Raw genomic sequence first — 18,106 nt, forward strand, 5'->3', positions numbered from 1 at the left:
TTTACCACTGTAACACAGGGTGGTTTGAATGAAAATGACCTCCATAGGTTTATATATTTGAATGTTTTAGCTCAAGTTGGTGGAACTCTTAGAAAACATTTGGGGGCATGGTCTCCTGGAGATGTGTCACTGGATACAGACTGAGGTTTCAAAAGCACACACTATCTCGTTTCTCCCTTTCCTCTCTTCTTCTTCTTCTTCTTCTTCTTCTTCTTCTTCTTCTTCTTCTTTTCTCTCTCTCTCTCTCTCTCTCTCTCTCTCTCTCTCTCTCCCCCCTTCCTTCTCCCTCCCCCACCTTATACTGTTGAATCAGACATAAGTTCTCAGCTGCTGCTACAGCACTATGCCTGCCTGCCTGCTGCTGCCATGTTCCCTGTCCTGACAGTCATGGACTCCAGTGCCCAGGAAACATGAGCCCCCAAATTAAATATTTTCTTTTCTACGTTGTCTTGGCCTTGGTGTTTTGTATAACAATAGAAAAGCAACCAAACAAAACAATATTATGACAATAAAGTTTTGAAAGGAAATGAGGCTGTTATAAGCAATTTAGTTTGTGGGATTCAGGATAAGGCAAAGTCTAAGACTGGAAGGTTAGTAAGCTTTTTTCCACCAAAGAAAACACAAAGAGCCAATTAATTAGAGTGGGCTAGATTATATATAGCACACTACACAGCAAAGGCACCAAGGAAGATGTGGTGAACAAAGTGTTGACAGTCTTGAATGCTATAAATGTTCTTAGTTGACCAAGAGGTAGGACATGCTTTAATATAATAGCAACATGTAAGTTTATCAGAAAAGAATTGGGGGCTGTACAAAGCTTTCCTGGTATGCAAAAATCTCAGTTCTATCTCTAGCACAAACAGAAAATTATGTTAATTACATTTTAAATGATGGATTACAGAAGAAAGGAGAATTGAGGTCAGTGAAAGCAGAATTGAGGTCAGGAACTAGGCATAATCTGAGCAATATTGATTGAGATGACTGCACTCTGGATAAAAGACAGCAACGAAGGCACACAGTGGTGATGCGAGGCAATGATATATTCTGGAAGGCGCATTGAGAGTCAGACCTGAACCTGAGGGTAATTCCAAGCTTCGATATGGGTAACTATGAAGATAGAGGTGATTTTTACTATAAGGGCAAAATAGTAGAGAGGGAAAAGTGATGTTAAAGGAAGTTAGTTCCCTACATATGTAACTATTTCCTGATTGAGGCTAATATGTTCATTGTCTGTACTGAGGAGAAAACAATAACATGTTCACACCCACTACTGAGAGGGTAGAGAGAAGCCAAGGCCATTTCCAACAACAGGGTGCACCTCTTTCTGCATGGTTTCCTGCAAGTATCTTAAGCTTTATGCTTAGGCATTACAGAAATTTGTACAGAAAATGTTTTCATGGATTTCCCATAGCTTCTTTTTCCCATATGGCAAGAATAATGGCTGGTGGATGAATGAGCTTAACAGAGTAAGGGTAAAGAAAATAATCTGGTCGGACATTGGCCTATCTATCAGTCCAAGACTGTGAACAGTAAGTACCTAATAGTAACAATAACTTTATTTCAGTAATAAAGTCAAATCCACTATAGCTCATGAGGGCCAAGATTATCTTCTATATAAAAATGTGATTCCAAAAACTTAAGGGTAATATTAAATGATTTTAACTAACTGAAATAAATAATTTCTTGGGAAATTAAGATAAATCTAAAGTCTATTACACTATAGTACATTAAATGTAGTGATATTAATAATCTTCTATGAATCAACTGTGAGCCCAATATACACATAGGAATAGGGTTAGAGCGAAAGAAGAGACTAGCTAACCAGTCCTAAAAAAGATATGAAGAATTACTTGATGCACAAAGTAGGAGGGGGGAGGGGATGTGTTTTCAGAAAAAAATACTGAGGAAAAAGGAAAACCTCCTTTCAAAACCCAAAGGTAAACATTATTATGATGTTGACAGTGTTGACTATTAAAGACTTTTTGGAATATATGCCAGCTGATGTGTCTTAAAAAACTTGTAGGCAGGATTATTTTAGAAATGAGAAGAGTCCAGACAGAAGAAATAGTTTATGGAAACCATTTGCAGGATCAATAAAAGATTCATAAAAGAATCCTGATACAAATCATATTAATAAGCAAGTCAAAATTAAGTACAACCTAAGAAGGGTCATAAAAAAAAACCTTGGTAGTAAAAATAGATTGAAATGATCTTGAAAGGATTCATAAAGACTTTGGGATATTAAAAGAAACTTAAAAAATGGCCAAAGTCATAAATACTGTTAGCAATGTCACTATTTTAAGAAAGTCCTCTACATGTGAGAGCTATGAGGATTAGGGTTACAGTGAAAGAAGAGAGTAGATAGTCAGTCCTAGGAAAGCAATCATAGAACAAGTCAATGCAGAAAGTATTCAACAAAACAGAAAGCAAAAAAATAATAAATGTGTTTTCAGAACAAATTAAAAAATTGAGGAAAATATATACTACCCAAGGGTAAGCACCATTATTTCAGGAAAAGAAGAAGAAGAAGAAGAAGAAGAAGAAGAAGAAGAAGAAGAAGAAGAAGAAGAAGAAGAAGAAGAAGAAGAAGAAGTAGAAGAAGAAAAAGAAGAAGAAGAAGAAGAAGAAGAAGAAGAAGAAGAAGAAGAAGAAGAAGAAAGAAGAAGAAGAAGAAGAAGAAGAAGAAGTAGAAGAAGAAAAAGAAGAAGAAGAAGAAGAAGAAGAAGAAGAAGAAGAAGAAGAAAGAAGAAGAAGAAGAAGAAGAAGAAGAAGAAGAAGAAGAAGTAGAAGAAGAAAAAGAAGAAGAAGAAGAAGAAGAAGAAGAAGAAGTAGAAGAAGAAAAAGAAGAAGAAGAAGAAGAAGAAGAAGAAGAAGAAGAAGAAGAAGTAGAAGAAGAAAAAGAAGAAGAAGAAGAAGAAGAAGAAGAAGAAGAAAGAAGAAGAAGAAAGAAGAAGAGAGGAGGAGGGGAAGGAGGAGGGAGAGGAGAGAGGAGGAAGAAGGAGATGATGATGATGATGTTAGGTTCCCTAACAGCCCATATATTGGAGATGTGCTTACAAGATGACGGTGATTTGGGGAGATAGTCCATGGTGTGGTCCTACTACAGCAAGAGGCCCTCTGGGGCAGACCTTTAAAAAGCAATCTTTGAGAAGCCCTTTTGTCTTGGTCTCTTTTCTAATCAGCAGAAAGACATAGCCTTGTTCTCCTGTGTGTTCTGCACCATCACGTTCTAGCAAGCTACAGTAAGTAAGTCAGAAGTAAGGAAAGAAGGAAGGAAGGAAGGAAGCCAGAAATTCAAGTCTTTCTTCCATTAAGATGCTTCATCTTAGATAATGCGTTTCAGTAAAGATAAGGTGACAGAATTCACACCTATAACTCCAAACACGAGACTCTGGCTATGGCTGACTGATATTCTATGAGAGTAAAATGTTTCTTAAATCATGTTTCCTATGTAAATAGCTCAGAGATTCTCAAATATATAGCTTCGACATAGGAAATTTTGAAAACACAGTCTACGTGTTGTACAATGGAATAGCTCTGTGTCCTGCATTCTGAGGGTGTTCTGAGCTAGTGTCTTTGGTATGTCTTCACAGTGATGAAGAGGGATCAAGGAGGATTCTTGTATATTTTTTTTGGTTATTAAATTGTTAATGTCTTAAGGAGAATGTCAACTAAGTCACCAACTGGCTTCTGATTATAGCAAAATAATCTGCTTTTAATTCATTATTAAAAAGTATAGCATAGATTAATACCTTACATATTATCAAAAGTATTTATCACCTTGCCTTCCTATGAATCTTATTTACCACACGCATACAGGAGGAGATAGAGAATTACTAGAATGCATCTTATCCATTCTATGAATGGATTTAAAAGCAACCAATCCCTAAACAAAGCCTTGAAGGAGCGATGCTAGGCTGGCTGCGGGCAAATGATGGTGTGACTGTTGGGTCTTAACATTTTTGGCTCTCTAGTCCCAGTCTAGATGATGTTAATATAAAGGCTTCAAATATGAGTTAAACTTCAAGTTAATGCAGAATGGAAAGCCTCCCGGCACACTTTAAAACATACTTCTTTAGGAGACATTACTTGGTTATATTTTAAAGTTGTCAGGCCATGGGTAGATGCTCACTCACCTATGGGTAGTACTAGCTGGACACAGTGGATTATGAAAACAAAAAGACAAGGTGCTAGGAGAAGGGGGATTTGGGAGGTGAGGTGAATATGATTTAAATACATTATACTCATGTCAGAACTTATGAAAGGGTAATTTTTTAAAAAATTGCCCTTGTCCTTCACTAAGATGAACACCAAAAAAGGCACTATTGAAATTTCCACGGGGAAAAACTCAATTTAGAAAGTATTCAAAGGACATTTACTATATAGTATTCATTAAACTAACGATATAGATAGTTAAAAAGATAACAACTAGCCCAGCAATGTGCGAACTTGACTACATTGGGGACATTCGCATCCTGCCAACCTCATTCTACTTCCCTTACTTTGAACCTGTAAGCTTGAGTTTATAGAAAAGACTCAGAGAGGGTTTTTTTCCTGTCACCTTTACATACATTTATGAAACCATGGGACCCATTTTTTCTTCACACTTTTGCATTATTTTCTACCTGTAATTTTGTTTCTGGCTCTATTTTGTTTTAAATTTGGGTGTGCTACCCATGTTGTGAGGAATCAGACACTCTTTGGGATAAGGATTAAAAACCTCCAATATTAATTTAGGAACTATTTTTCTCTCATTCAGAAGCCTGGGTTAGATGACAAAGGCTATAGCTATGTTGCTTAAGAGGTGCACCCCAGAACTATTTGGAGATTTAAAAAAATGCATTCTCTAGATCCTTCCTGAAACTCTTGGCCAGGAGTCTAAAGCTGAGTGCTGGCGTTGGTTCACCTTTGCAGTGGCAGGACTATGAATGGACCATGAGACACACTAAGTCACACTTTCCCATCACTTGTCAATTCTTTTCATTTCTCTGGGCAATTATTAGTACTGCAAAAACAACAGGGCTAGATTTAGAACAACAAATAGTAATTACTATTGTATATTCAAATAGTCTTTTTTGAAATATCACCAGATAGATATAGATCTTGAATTGGTTCCTTTGTTGAACTGTTATTTAGAAGAGCTAGCTAGGAGGAAAGGAGAAATCATCCTGTTAGATCATTCATTCATCACCCTAAGAGGCACCCAAGAGACTGACATACCAGGTCTTCTTAAGATTCTAGAAATACTGTAACAAATTAAACACAATACTTACACTGAAAACTATGAAGAGAAACAAGAAGGTAGCAAAAGGCTTAAATGATCTCTTCTAATAATGAGATAAACAATTGACATGAAATATTAACCATACTCAGTTATGATATGTGAACTCCTCTGCAACAGAATATAAGTTTGTGTAATATTAAATTATCTATAGTGGATTTGAGCTAATTCCTGAAATTATAGCACTGAGAAGATGAGGGAAAATTATTGTTATGAATTCCAGATCAGACTGGACTAGAGAGAAACATTGTCTCCAAAGAGAAACATGACTCTCTTTGTGTGTGTGTGTGTGTGTGTGTGTGTGTGTGTGTGTGTGTGTGTGAAAACTTTCCAGTCTCATCCCTCACATTTATAAAGGCAGCACATATGCTTCTACACTGACAAAATGCACGCTTCTTTTTGTTTTCTTTCTTTCCTTTTTGGTTTTTCCAGACACGGTTTCTCTGTGTTAGCTGTGGCTGTCCTGGACTTGCTTTGTAGACCATATTGGCCTCCAACTCACAGAGATCCACCTGCCTCTGCCTCCCAAGTGCTGGGATTAAAGGCATGCGCCACCATGGCCAGCTTCTTACAGGGGAAGCAACGCTTGTTAGCGCAGTATCACTGCTTCTTAAAACAGAGCAATCTGGTAAAGAGATGAATGGGAACTGAACATTTACCTTCTTTATTTTTGTTATTTTGGCTCCCATCAAAAATATTGATCTGTGCTTTTGTCAAGTTTTTTTTACTCATTAAACAAGAAACATGAAAATATAGATCCAATAATTCACACAGAAGTTTTAAAATTCCAACACACAAGTTTTTGTTAGGAAGTAGTGGTCACAGACCCAGGACATGGAGCTCAAGGACATGGCCTTTTCATGGAAGAGAATAAGATGAGAATGCACTGAGAAGACCATACACAAGGAAAGGGGGCTGCAGTATCAGTAGAGAATGTGAGTTAGTTTTGACTTTGAAATAAAATGCTAGCCTTAAATTTAGAGTCTTGGTTTTAAAAAGACAATATAAAGAGGAATGTTTTGGTATCGCAGCATGTAGGCTAATCAAGAATAGAGCTAGAGGTCAGTAAATGAATGGCGAGTCAGTGTGCCTGGGTGCTTAGATTCTACTGTCCCATAGATAAATTATGCAGACCCCATCTCCTACTAGTAAGAAAAATGACATGTGAACGGACTAAAGAAATACCACGTCGGCCAAGTTCTAGGAAGTGGTTAGAATGATGTACACAGAAGACCAAGGATGAGATTAAGTTACAAAAGGAATACAACAAGAAGGAGGAAGAAAGGAAAAGAAAAAGGAAGAAAGAAAGGAAAAGAAAAAGGAAGAAAGAAAGAAAGGAAGGAAGGAAGGAAGAAAAGATTGATTGGAGCAAAGAATTTCTTGGTAGCTGCTGAAGCGATGATGTTGTAAATCCACAGAGCTCACATATTCTATGAGGAAGAAGCCACTGATGCACTAGAGAATGCACAGCCCTGCACAATGGTACACTTGCCACCATTGGCATCATACAGCCAAGCAGATCATACGACACAGAGCACTTACATACCAAATGCTGGACTTTTTCTTTATATAATATTTTATCTTGTTCCCTAGGAAATCTGAATTATTTGCTTATTCAGTATTAACAAATTAACTGTTCAGCTTATTTCAAAAGGAGTTACAAATCTGTGTATGCTTAAGCATGCCTGCATCAGTCACAAAACTATAAATGGGTAGTATGTATTTCTGAATGAAAAAGTAATTCCGTTTAATGTTCAATATGTTAAAGTTAAAACCCAGAGGACCTACATTTCAAAACCTACATTGAAATATCTCTGAGAAAGATGGCATTAAGCTTATAAACCCCCAAATGACTTCTTTAAAGGAGTAACATGTGCAGATTGTGGCGAGGGGTGTGAGCTAGGGAAAAGGAACAGAGGCAGAAAGACACGAGTTGCTCGCCCTTCTCCCTACTTTGTGGAAACCATCAGGGTTCACTTTCTATCTTCTCACATCCCCAACCCAGAGAAACGAATATTTTACAGCAAGAAATGCATGGTACCAAGACAAATTTGCAATAAATCACATTAAAAGACATGTTAGCTTTGATATTCCTAAAAAACCTCAATGTGTTAAACGTATTATAATATTTACTTTGAAATTAATGGTTTTGCCAGGTTATGTTTAATAATCAGATTTTCTATTATTTAAACTTTTTACACACTTGCCAGTTTTATTGGACTACATACAATTTTTTAGTTTGGAAGATAGTTTTAACTAAAATGGTTCAACTTTTTTTTTTTAATTGGCTATTAAGCACATGCTCCTACTGCCTAGCTATATTCCCAAATCTGTTTTGTAATCACAATTGACAAAAAAGGAACTGAATTAATGATAATGTCGCTACTCCAGGATTATGCAATAACTATGGGTATACTAGCATTGTTTTCTGAGAGCTCTTTCCTAATAGACCCAGTAAGCCAATTTGCATCTTTTCTAATCACAGTTATTCCCACCTCCTGCCCAAAGGTGAGTGCCTGACTCAAATCAGGCTGAGGAACCGTAGCAATTAACTTGAGAAGGGTCTATGTGAGTGCGGTGCTGTCTGCCAAGAAGCAAGGAATCTGTGACCTGGGGTCATGGCGAGTGCTGGACCTTTCCCAAGTTCTATTGCTTCTTTATACTTGACTGTAGTTAAACTTCATGCTTTGATTTCTGCTAAGTGCCAGTGCCAATGGCCTATATATCATTTTTAGCTCGGAAGACAGTTTTCAGTATTTAGTTTTGACTGACACTTTATCTTTTTATTTACATTGGGTATAGTGCACTACTAAGCATAACAGTGAACAGAGCACACATTATACTAAAACCCAATACTAATAAATGTGACTGATAATAAAATACGACTTAATGAAGATGGACAAACCTGTAGGTGCAGAAGAGTTCGCCTCCCTCTGCTTCTGAGCAGCTAGAAGCTTTTCTTGCAATGTTCTCTGGGCGACTTGCGCATCCCATTCCTCTAGTTCTTTCTCAAATCTCTGGTTGTCTTCCTCAACAAAATCTCTCAAGTCTGGTGGTAATGTTTCTAGTCCAACAAGGGCTTGCCCAGTCTCTTTATTAAACTCCTCTGCAAATCATATTTCAAAAACTACTATAAAATTAAGAATTAAGGGAAAAACGCAAAACTCAAAATAGAATGTATTTCAAGTGGAATATAAACCATATACTATTAGTTATTATAGATAGTAATTATAGCAGATATTAGCTAAATTTTCTTTAAATGTCTAAACGTGCTCAAACAATTACAAGATTGCCTGAAAATGACTCGATAGGAGTCTCACAAATCCCTTGAGTCTGAAGAGATGACACACGGTAAAGAATTAAAATGCCTTGCGACTCTCATACCACTTCTGCTATTATAAGAAAACACCCAACCTCTGATTATGCAGGACATAACCTTTTCACAACAGTAAGAAGTAACCCCTAACTTCGTTAAGCTCAAAGTAGACTAAAACTGTTTTTTTTTTTATGTTAAGGGGGTTAACTACAGTATAAAAACACATAAACTATGAAGGTTATCAATGCTGCAAGCTGTTCTGAAACAAAATGGAACTAGTACTTAAATAGGCAGCTTACACTTTAGCCCTAAATGGACAGCCTAGTGAAGATTGCTGCACGGCTAGATGCAGAGGAAAGCTGGCTCTATCTCTTCAGCAAGCCTTTACTGCATGTGTTCTTTATGCAAAGTCCCTATTAGAATGATAGAAATAAATGGACTACAGCACATTTTCACAGGGACTGTGGCTTTGAGCCAAACAGATTGAAGTGTGCAAGACTAGCTAAACACACAGCTATCTAATAGAAGAAATACATTTTGAGAACACAGAAACTAATGTTTTTGGAAGGTTACAAAAAAAACTTTGCAAGAGAAGATGACATGAAGTGCAAATGTCAGTAAAATGTACAAAGTTCAAAGTGGACAATGATGATAAGTGGAAGTGGAGACAATGTTAAAGGCCAGAAAACAAAAGCCTTCTGTGCTAGGCTAAGGGAGCAATGTCAGCCAATGTGTAGATGGAGTAACTAACAAGCTCTCACTATCAGGAAACACATTCAGATTTACATTTGACAGTTCACTGTGAGTACAATATGACTGCCTCAGCGCAGGTCTCACTGAAATCTAGCCTAAGTTGTATTACTTCTTCATTCGCTAGTGTCTCATATCAGTCACCAAAGAATACTTCATCAAATTCTCCATTCTCCGAGTGAGTTCATCGCACAGCCAAATAAAGAGTCACAGAAAAACTCATCTTCAAAAACACTTTACCCTGGGGCTGGAGAGATGGCTCAGCCGTTAAGAGCATTTGCTGCTCTTAAAGACTTGGGTTCAGTTCCCAATATCCACCCTGTGTCTCACAATAACGTTTTGTAACCCTATCATGCCTATCTTCTGATGGGTGGGCACCAGGCTCTTACAGAATGCACTTTTATACATGCAGGTAAAACAGTCATACATGGAAAATACAAAGTAATTTCTAAATAGTAATGACCACGGTGCATCACCTTACCTTGTATTAAGAACTGTGCTTTGTCATTGATGTACATTAAGCAGTATGCGCTGGCATTCCTATAGCCACCGAAAGAGTCCCGTACTAGTTCTTCCCACGTGGACTTGGTGACGGTAATATCATTGTACTTCATCCACCTGCTTTCACGATGGTCAAAGATGTAAGCCCAGTAGTGGCCGGCATTAGCCTGGCCTTCGTGAACTAAAACAGCATGGAGCCGATAAGGGACCTATGAAAGACAGAAAACAAGAACTGAGCTGCGACTGCACAGTCTATAATAGCATCTCCCAAGGACACCTGACCCCTGTCTCAGGAAACCTGGGGGCACATTTTCTAAGTAGAATAAAGGTGCTGGGATTAATGCTTCTGAGGAAACCAGCAAACAAATAAAACATGCAAAAGTATCTAGGGGAAAACATAGGGAAATTGAACAAACTGAATTATACACAAAATGTGTAAGGGAAAAAATTTCAAAATGGAAAGTATACTCTGCCTGTTAGTGGCTGACCTAGTACTAATTTCTACTGAACAAAGCAGCTACAGTAAATGATTAATACAGACAGTTTCCCTCAGTCTTTCAACTGTGACAGCTAAAAAACTAGACTGCATAATCAATACATATCCAGACTAAGTTTTCATGTTTTGTTGCTGTTTGGAAACAGTTTCTTGCTATAGAACCCTCGTTGGCCTGGAATCCACATATATCTACCTGCCTCAGCATGCTGGGCGCTGGGATTAAAGGCATGTGCTACCACTCCCAGAAAGAAATTAAAATGTAACTGATTTCCCCCAAAACTATGCATCTTTAAATGGTCATATATTTTCTCTCTGGTGACATATTTTTTAAATTAAGATGTTTGGAAAATTGTAAATTTTACTGCAAAACTTTAAAAAAGAGTAAGCTAGGTACAGCATGAAGGAAATCTATCATAAAGTTTTGTCAGAAAAATTCTCCCATTAATTTATATTGTAACACCAAATATATGTCTTATTATATTAAAACTTATCAAAGTTGGATGACAAAACATGTAAGAAGAATTATCATAAGATTTAATGGGATAAAGGTGAGAGGATGGAAGCATAGCTCAACCATCAAGCACACTTGTTGCTCCTCCAGTGGACCTGAGTTTATTCTCTGCCACATGTCCAGTGGCTCACCACTGCCTGTACCTCCAGCTCTACAGCTAGCCAACACCTTTGCCCTCAAGGGTACAGATACACACACAAAAGTACACGCAATCACAAGTAATTCCTTAAAAACAAAGTGAAGATGAATTAGAGGGCATGTCAACAGTTCCGACAATGGTTATCAGCTCAGCTTTCACTTACTTGGATCATGGATTTGTCAGAGTACATAAGTTCAATTGTTCGATGGATTCTGGATATGCTTTCCTGCAGATCTACGGACACAAGATGTGACTTAATGGATGATAAATGTCACCTGGATTTCTACTGAGACTAATAAGAGAGGGGCCAAGGTTTTATTATAATCACACCAGAGAAGAAGAAAAGTTTCCTAAACTATTCTGTAAGAGGCTACCATTGGAGTCTGTGTGAAGTGAGATGCTCAGCTCAATGGTAGTTAAAAATGTAAAAAGCAAAACCAAAAACCAGCTCCCCTAGGAAATATGTATAGGCTAGGAAATCAAGCTGCATTCACATCTCTATGGAAAGCTCTCTAGGAATGCTGATGCTCACCACCCCATATGTACAGAGACAGGACTAGAGAATTTATGGAAAATCCACTATGTATTGTGTAGAGATAAGTGACTGCAACACTAAAATAGCTCAGAGAAATAGAAAATAATTACAGAACTTCCATTACCCACTACTTCCACTTGCAGTAAAAAAAAAAAATCTATAAAACTCTTCAAAGACTAGATGTTCCCAACTACATCATTTCATATTTTTAAAATCTGAATAATGCAAGTAACTATATCAGTACACTAAAATCATAACACAGTGTCAATCAGCTGAAGAGAATCAAGAAAAAAAACCAAAAAGACTACTGTAAAATGTAACTACAAACTCTGGGAAGATGTACTTTAGCCCTACAGAGAATTATGAAACCATAAAGGAACAATGTAAGAGCAACCACCTACAAACATCTGAAACTTAATCAACATCATAGAAACAGAACAACGGGCTCCAGAGATGGTTCAGCAGTTAGGAGCACTGGCTGCTCTCCCAGAGGACCTGGGTTCAGTTCCAGCACACACACCTTCTGTTGCCTAACTAACTCTAACCCCAGGGCGGGTCTGATGCCTGCTACTGGTCTCCGTACGCACTGCACACAAGTGATACACCAGCATCCATGGAAGCAAAACATGCCCCCATACAAAAAAATTAAAGATGACAGCAAAACAAAGCAAAAATCAGCGTAAATGCCAAACGACAAACTAGGAAAATAGTATCTATAGCATGCACTATAGGCAAGAAGATTGTCTAATTGAGTATGCTTCTTTTTAGGCAATAAGATTTAGAAAAATAGCTTAATATAAAAATGAGTAAATGACTTGCTTTGCTAGTTTTTAAAGGAGATAAGTCATACATATATAAAATATATGATATATTATATATTATGTATGTGTATATATATATTATATAAATAATATTTTCAGCACTTGGCCTATGGTACATATTAAACTGTTCAAAAATGTTTGCAATAAGGAAAATGAACTAAGTAAGACATTTTTAGAACTACAAATATTTTACACACTCATAATTAAGGAAAAGCAAATCAAGACATTGAAATGTCATTTATGACCTCCCAGACTACTCCAGAGTGAAAAAAATACATTCAGGGCAGAGCTATTTTAAAAAATATATAACTTAGCTGAGAAATGGTATGTTAAAAAATACTCTATTTATTGAAGTGTAATATGTATGTGACGTTTACACATATATATTTATATAATGGTTGAACATTTTTTGCAGTTAATACATGAGTATTAAGTACATTGTTCCTATAAGTTGGAATACTACACGTGGATTTAAAAAAAAAATCAATGCTAGTATGGTGTATCAATAGGAACCAAAGACAGAAAACAAGTATCTCAAGTCCGTTAATCATTCCTGACTTGCAATACAATATGCACAAAATCTTATGACATGATCCTCCTCAAGCTCCTCTATCAAAAATGACCAGATGCTGAACTCATCATCCTTTCTTCCTCTTCTAAGCAGTGGCCCATGGTTTGTCTATTTGAATAGATGCTTTATTTAGCTATTCACGCTACTGTGAACTAAAGTGACCAATCTCACTCCTCCTTCACTAACCTCCATGTGTCTATTTTAATACTTCATTTTTTTCATTTCTTTTCTCCTTTGACACAATACCTTATGGTCAAAAGTTTATTAGTGCCCACCCTTCTGCATGGAAACTTATAAAAAACAGTTTGCCATGTCCAGAAAGAGGTTATCCAACACAACACAGCATTCAATAAACACTATGCTTAATTAAAAGTTATTTTATATGTGTGTAATATGAACAAAAACTCTCTAGTTACTAAGGTTAACAACATAATTATTTACTGCATTAATAAACAGTGACTGTTCCTTATTCACACATAAGGAGTCAATAAGGCTATTTAAAGTAATACAACTAGTGCTGTTTAATGTAACTTCATTCTTTTAATATAAAATAACAATTTCTATATTATTTCTTGCTGAGGTTTAGAGTTAGGATGGTATATTTTGACATGTAAAAAGAACTAAAATATACTCTATCATGAAATATAATTTTGTTAAAATAAAAAGTTCATGTTAACAAGGAAAAAAAGGAGTTCAAAATTAAAGCCTTTCAAGAAAGAGAGTACTCAGCAGTATGTGGGCCTGTCCATATACACTCTCACACATAAAATTCTTATTTTTCTTATCTTCCTACATAGCTCCTGAAAATCTCACATACACTGGCAATGGGTCCATGGATCAGATCCGCATATCTGTTAGACCACATTGAACAAGGCTGGAGATGGGAGTCAGCATCTCTAGCGTGACTAGCCCTCCAGGTTCAATCTCAAGTACAATGGTTTTTTTTTTAAGCGAACAAAAATAAACGTTCACACTTTAAATGTTTACAGCCAAAGAAAAAGTTATCCCTTCTTCATTATGAAAAAAACAGATAAGTCAAAACTGATAAGTACGAATTCTGTGGCTCTAGGGCATTTCATCACTGAAGTAGCTGTGAATACCAGTTTGACATAAATTTAGAACATTACATGGACAAATCAGACCATCTGTTACATCATTAATCAGCTAAGTAATCTGGGGAAACCCTTTTGGTCCCTGTGAATCTGGCACAGGCAGCATTAAAAAACAAACAAACAAAACAAACAAACCAGAGAGCTAGACCAATTCATCTCACATAAAATGTTTTCAGAAAAGATTAAAAAAAAAAATACTAGTGTTTATACATGAAATCCACAAGATTTTTTTTCCTATCAGCATGCCTCATTTGAAATGACAAGGGTGGCACTGTGCGAGATTCTTACCTCGTGTGTCATTTTCTATTTCTGTTCTCCAGCGGTGTAAACAGCTCTCCAGCACAGACAGTTCTTCTTCTGTGATGTGCCTTGGTGCTGGATGCATGGGCAGATCCGGAGGTATCCGAGACTGAGTGAACGGTTTGTGTATCACTGATCGCAGTGACAGGGAGGCACCTGATGCAGGTGATGAGCTGGGCAGTTCTGAGGCAGGGGTTCCCTGCTGCTCTGTTGTGCTGTGTTTTCAAAGCATACACCACAGGTTAAACTTCCAAATGGAAGCACCGGGGAAAGACTTGGCCACACACACAGATAGCGTCAGAGTCTAGGCCACTTATACAGATAGCGTCAGAGTCTCTCATAATTTCAAGAGAAATTGATGCTAAGAAATACACGAACTGACCTACTATCTTGGTGAGACACTGAGTACACGAGGACTAAACTCTTACAAGGATGGAAACTATGGCTTTAAAGTAAGGATGCCTTCTTTAATACTTTTAAATTAAAGATCTAATGCATGCTCTTACTAAAGATTACCTGCTCATACGAACTTACATTACCAGAAACAAACTCTACTCTAAAAGTATTATTTGCAATATCATAAGCGGTTCAAAAGCTACAGAACAAAACACTGCGAAGTATAATTCTGAGCAGATAAAAAAATATATATGAAGATTCCAATAGATAACCACAGACCTACTGAAATAGTAAAGAACAATTTTCTAAGAGAAGCTCCTTTTTAAAAAAGGTTTCTTGAAGTTAATCATATGTACAGCTTATAAAACCCTGCTTGAACGCATTTCAGGATACAGGCAACACAGCAGCCTGTGATATGGAGTAACAGTACCTTGGTAAAGACTGTGATGGTACGGAGCCACTAGTTGAGGAATTGGCATCAATATCATCAACAGGAGAGGTGCAAACAGGTTTGCTGGAGGCAAACTCCAGTGCATACTGAAGGACATCTACCAACGGGAATCTTTTGGGACCGGAACCATAGCTTAAATATCTGTGAGTAAAATATACAAATGGTGTATGTGTATTGTCAGCATATTTGGTTGTTTTACACAACTAGACAACACATAAACAAATAAATCAGGATTGACACTCAAAGAAGGTGAAACTGAATATACATTCAAGAAATGCACTAAATGTCCTTTGAGGGAACATCAGTGGAAAGGGAAACTGACAGGAAGGGCAGTGAAGCTGATCAAAATTGAAAATCATGTGTACAGCTGTCCCTAAGATGCATCTAAACTGTGGATCAGTGGGAAGACAACTCAGAGGACCATTTGTGGACCGGACATTCTCATCTCTGCATCCTGCACTGGCCTCGAGATCCAGGTAGTCATTTTTACCATCTTTCACCTCGTGAGCACTTTTTACACGTGTACTGGAAACTTTTAATACTGAAACTCACTGGAAATTTGGTATGTTCACACTGAACACTGTATGTTATTAATGTCACCAACTGGGGTGACTCCAGACACATCTCACTCTGTAGACTTATCTAACCTGCATGGCATCCACGTTCCACATTTCATGAGGTCTCGTATGAAATAGGCTTTGATGTGGCTTGTAAGAACATCTCCATACACGGACCCTCTCCTATGGCACTCGATAGACCACGCTTCAGTCACACCTGTATGAGCTGCTTGACCGCCACCCACTGCCCCGCTGACTCCTGAGTGAATCACTGTGTGGCTCTTGGCAGGTGAGAGTTTGCATCTTCTCACTGGACTGCCATTCCTTCCCATGCAAGTTAACCCGATGCCTAAGTTAGACTCCTTAGTTCCATTAAAACACCAGGGGAACAAGCAGTTGATAATTGCATATTTAGCCTCAACTTCTAAAATAATCATCAAAGGCTTATTAACGATGCAATGAAGCTTCTAAAATAATTATCTTACCCAAAGCATATTTAAAATAAAAAATCTAGGTAGTCACCAAACACATGCTTTCCTGCCATAATTTCATAAAAGTTAAAATACCTCTCTAATCTTTGTTGTAATACTGTGAGGTAATCTTTAAGTCTCTTGATCTCTTCACGTTTAATTCTTGTTATTTCCCTGTTTCTATGCATATACCTATCAAGGAAAGAATTGACAATCATTAATATTTCCAAATATCTTGGAAACAAATATGTTGTTAAATCTAATCATCAGTACAAAAGGTCCGTTGAAATTTTATAAGATATCAGACATAAAACACAAAAATATTTTAACATTTATAACTATATATTCATAATAGAAAATAAACTCATTTCCTTAATAACAGTAAGACAGACATAGCAAGCGTCTCTAAACCTTAGCTTGAAGGAACTAACAATTTTACTAAATAGTTACCCTTCTCTCGCTCACTGAAGAGTTGCAAAAGTACCATTCCTTGAACAAATCTTACCTGTCCAGATATAAAACTTGGGGAAATTCTAATTTATTGTGGATTTTTTCTGGTCTTCCCAATGCCTGATTAAATTCGAATCTTGACAATTCAAATGTTAATACAGGTGGCAGTTCAGTAAACCAGTGCTGAAAGAGAACAAGAGACACTCGGAGTCACCCTCTGTTAGGTTTCTCCCTTGCACCATTAAGGAAGATGCTGTGATACTGGTGCTGACGTCACTATTCCAACAACACAGAGGCATGAGTCCAGTGGTTTCCTCACAGCTGAACTTCTTTCTGAGAAGTTTCTACAGCCTTCGACCATCCCAGGAGTGAGTGTGACACATAAGAGGACAGAAAGAATGAGTTTATAAACTAGCATTTGCTTAAGTAAAAACTGACCAGTATTTTTCTTTTGTAACTCAGCTACCATGCTGCTGATGACTAGAACCTTAATAGGCAAACATAAAAACATAAAACATAAAACCATGTCACCAAGACAGACAACAAGAAAAAAAGAGAGAAAGACAAGAATTTTAAAATTATCATCTAACCTAAATTACATATCTTGTACATGTTTCACAAGTAATGTCTAAATTACTGTAATTAAATGCAAACATCATTTTTAGTATTTTCTTCATCATTCACAGCTATGCAAGTAAAACGTTACATTTGCATTAGGCCACTTAAAAGAGCACTGGAAGGCAGAGGATAACGAAAATGCTGAACTTACCTCCTGGCCTGACTTTCCCGAATTATCTGAATGTAAGGATTCAATCTCTCCTTCAATCATGGCAGCTTCCAGGCACTCATGCAGGTCTTTGAACCCATTGACCTGAAGTGGATACTGACCAAACATTTCAGTGTTTTCAAATTTTTTTCCTATAAGATGGTTGGAGAAGTTAATTAATTATCTTAAATTTGGCTTTTCAGGTATAAAGGAATTTTATATATGATATATACATATTCTTTCCCAAATCTGACAGAGAACCAATGGCTATACTCCAGAGAATAATGGGTGGGCAAAGCTTTCTCACACACACACACACACACACACACACACACACACACACACACACACGATAATGGGTTAGTTAGTAGAGCTTTCCTACTGGCATGTACATACATGCTTGTGCATTCATTCACACCTCGTCATAGACAGTAATTCTAACTCACATGTATATGAGCTCTTAAAACAAGATTTTCCAGCAACACTGAATATATGTATATATGTACACATAAACTTATATGTGCGTGTGACCATAACTCAGCTTCACTGGAAGACATCAGAGGCACCCATTTCTTGTCATAAGCTAATGATTCAGGAGGACAATTGTTATAAACAAATATTGAATAAATGTACAATAAGGGATGACAGAAGAGCTAACCTAGTGATAGGGATAGAGAGTAGGG

The 18,106-nt window shown here is 37.0% G+C and overlaps 1 protein-coding gene across 3 annotated transcripts in view; it reads right to left on the bottom strand.

The window, feature by feature from the left end:
• Positions 1 to 18,106, bottom strand: part of USP25 (ubiquitin specific peptidase 25) — a 107,770-nt gene that overhangs the window by 23,193 nt on the left and 66,471 nt on the right. For all 3 annotated transcript variants that reach the window (XM_084801705.1, XM_084801706.1, XM_084801704.1), the window contains 8 exons: positions 17,427 to 17,575; positions 16,713 to 16,840; positions 16,304 to 16,399; positions 15,160 to 15,321; positions 14,322 to 14,548; positions 11,158 to 11,228; positions 9,829 to 10,057; positions 8,187 to 8,387 (listed from right to left, as the gene is read on the bottom strand). In XM_084801705.1, coding sequence (XP_084657831.1) covers positions 8,187 to 8,387; positions 9,829 to 10,057; positions 11,158 to 11,228; positions 14,322 to 14,548; positions 15,160 to 15,321; positions 16,304 to 16,399; positions 16,713 to 16,840; positions 17,427 to 17,575 — 1,263 coding nt within the window. The remainder of the gene's footprint in view (positions 1 to 8,186; positions 8,388 to 9,828; positions 10,058 to 11,157; positions 11,229 to 14,321; positions 14,549 to 15,159; positions 15,322 to 16,303; positions 16,400 to 16,712; positions 16,841 to 17,426; positions 17,576 to 18,106) is intronic.

Source organism: Acomys minous, assembly GCF_964271855.1.
Source record: "Acomys minous genome assembly, chromosome: 11".
NCBI classification, from domain to species: Eukaryota; Metazoa; Chordata; class Mammalia; order Rodentia; family Muridae; genus Acomys; species Acomys minous.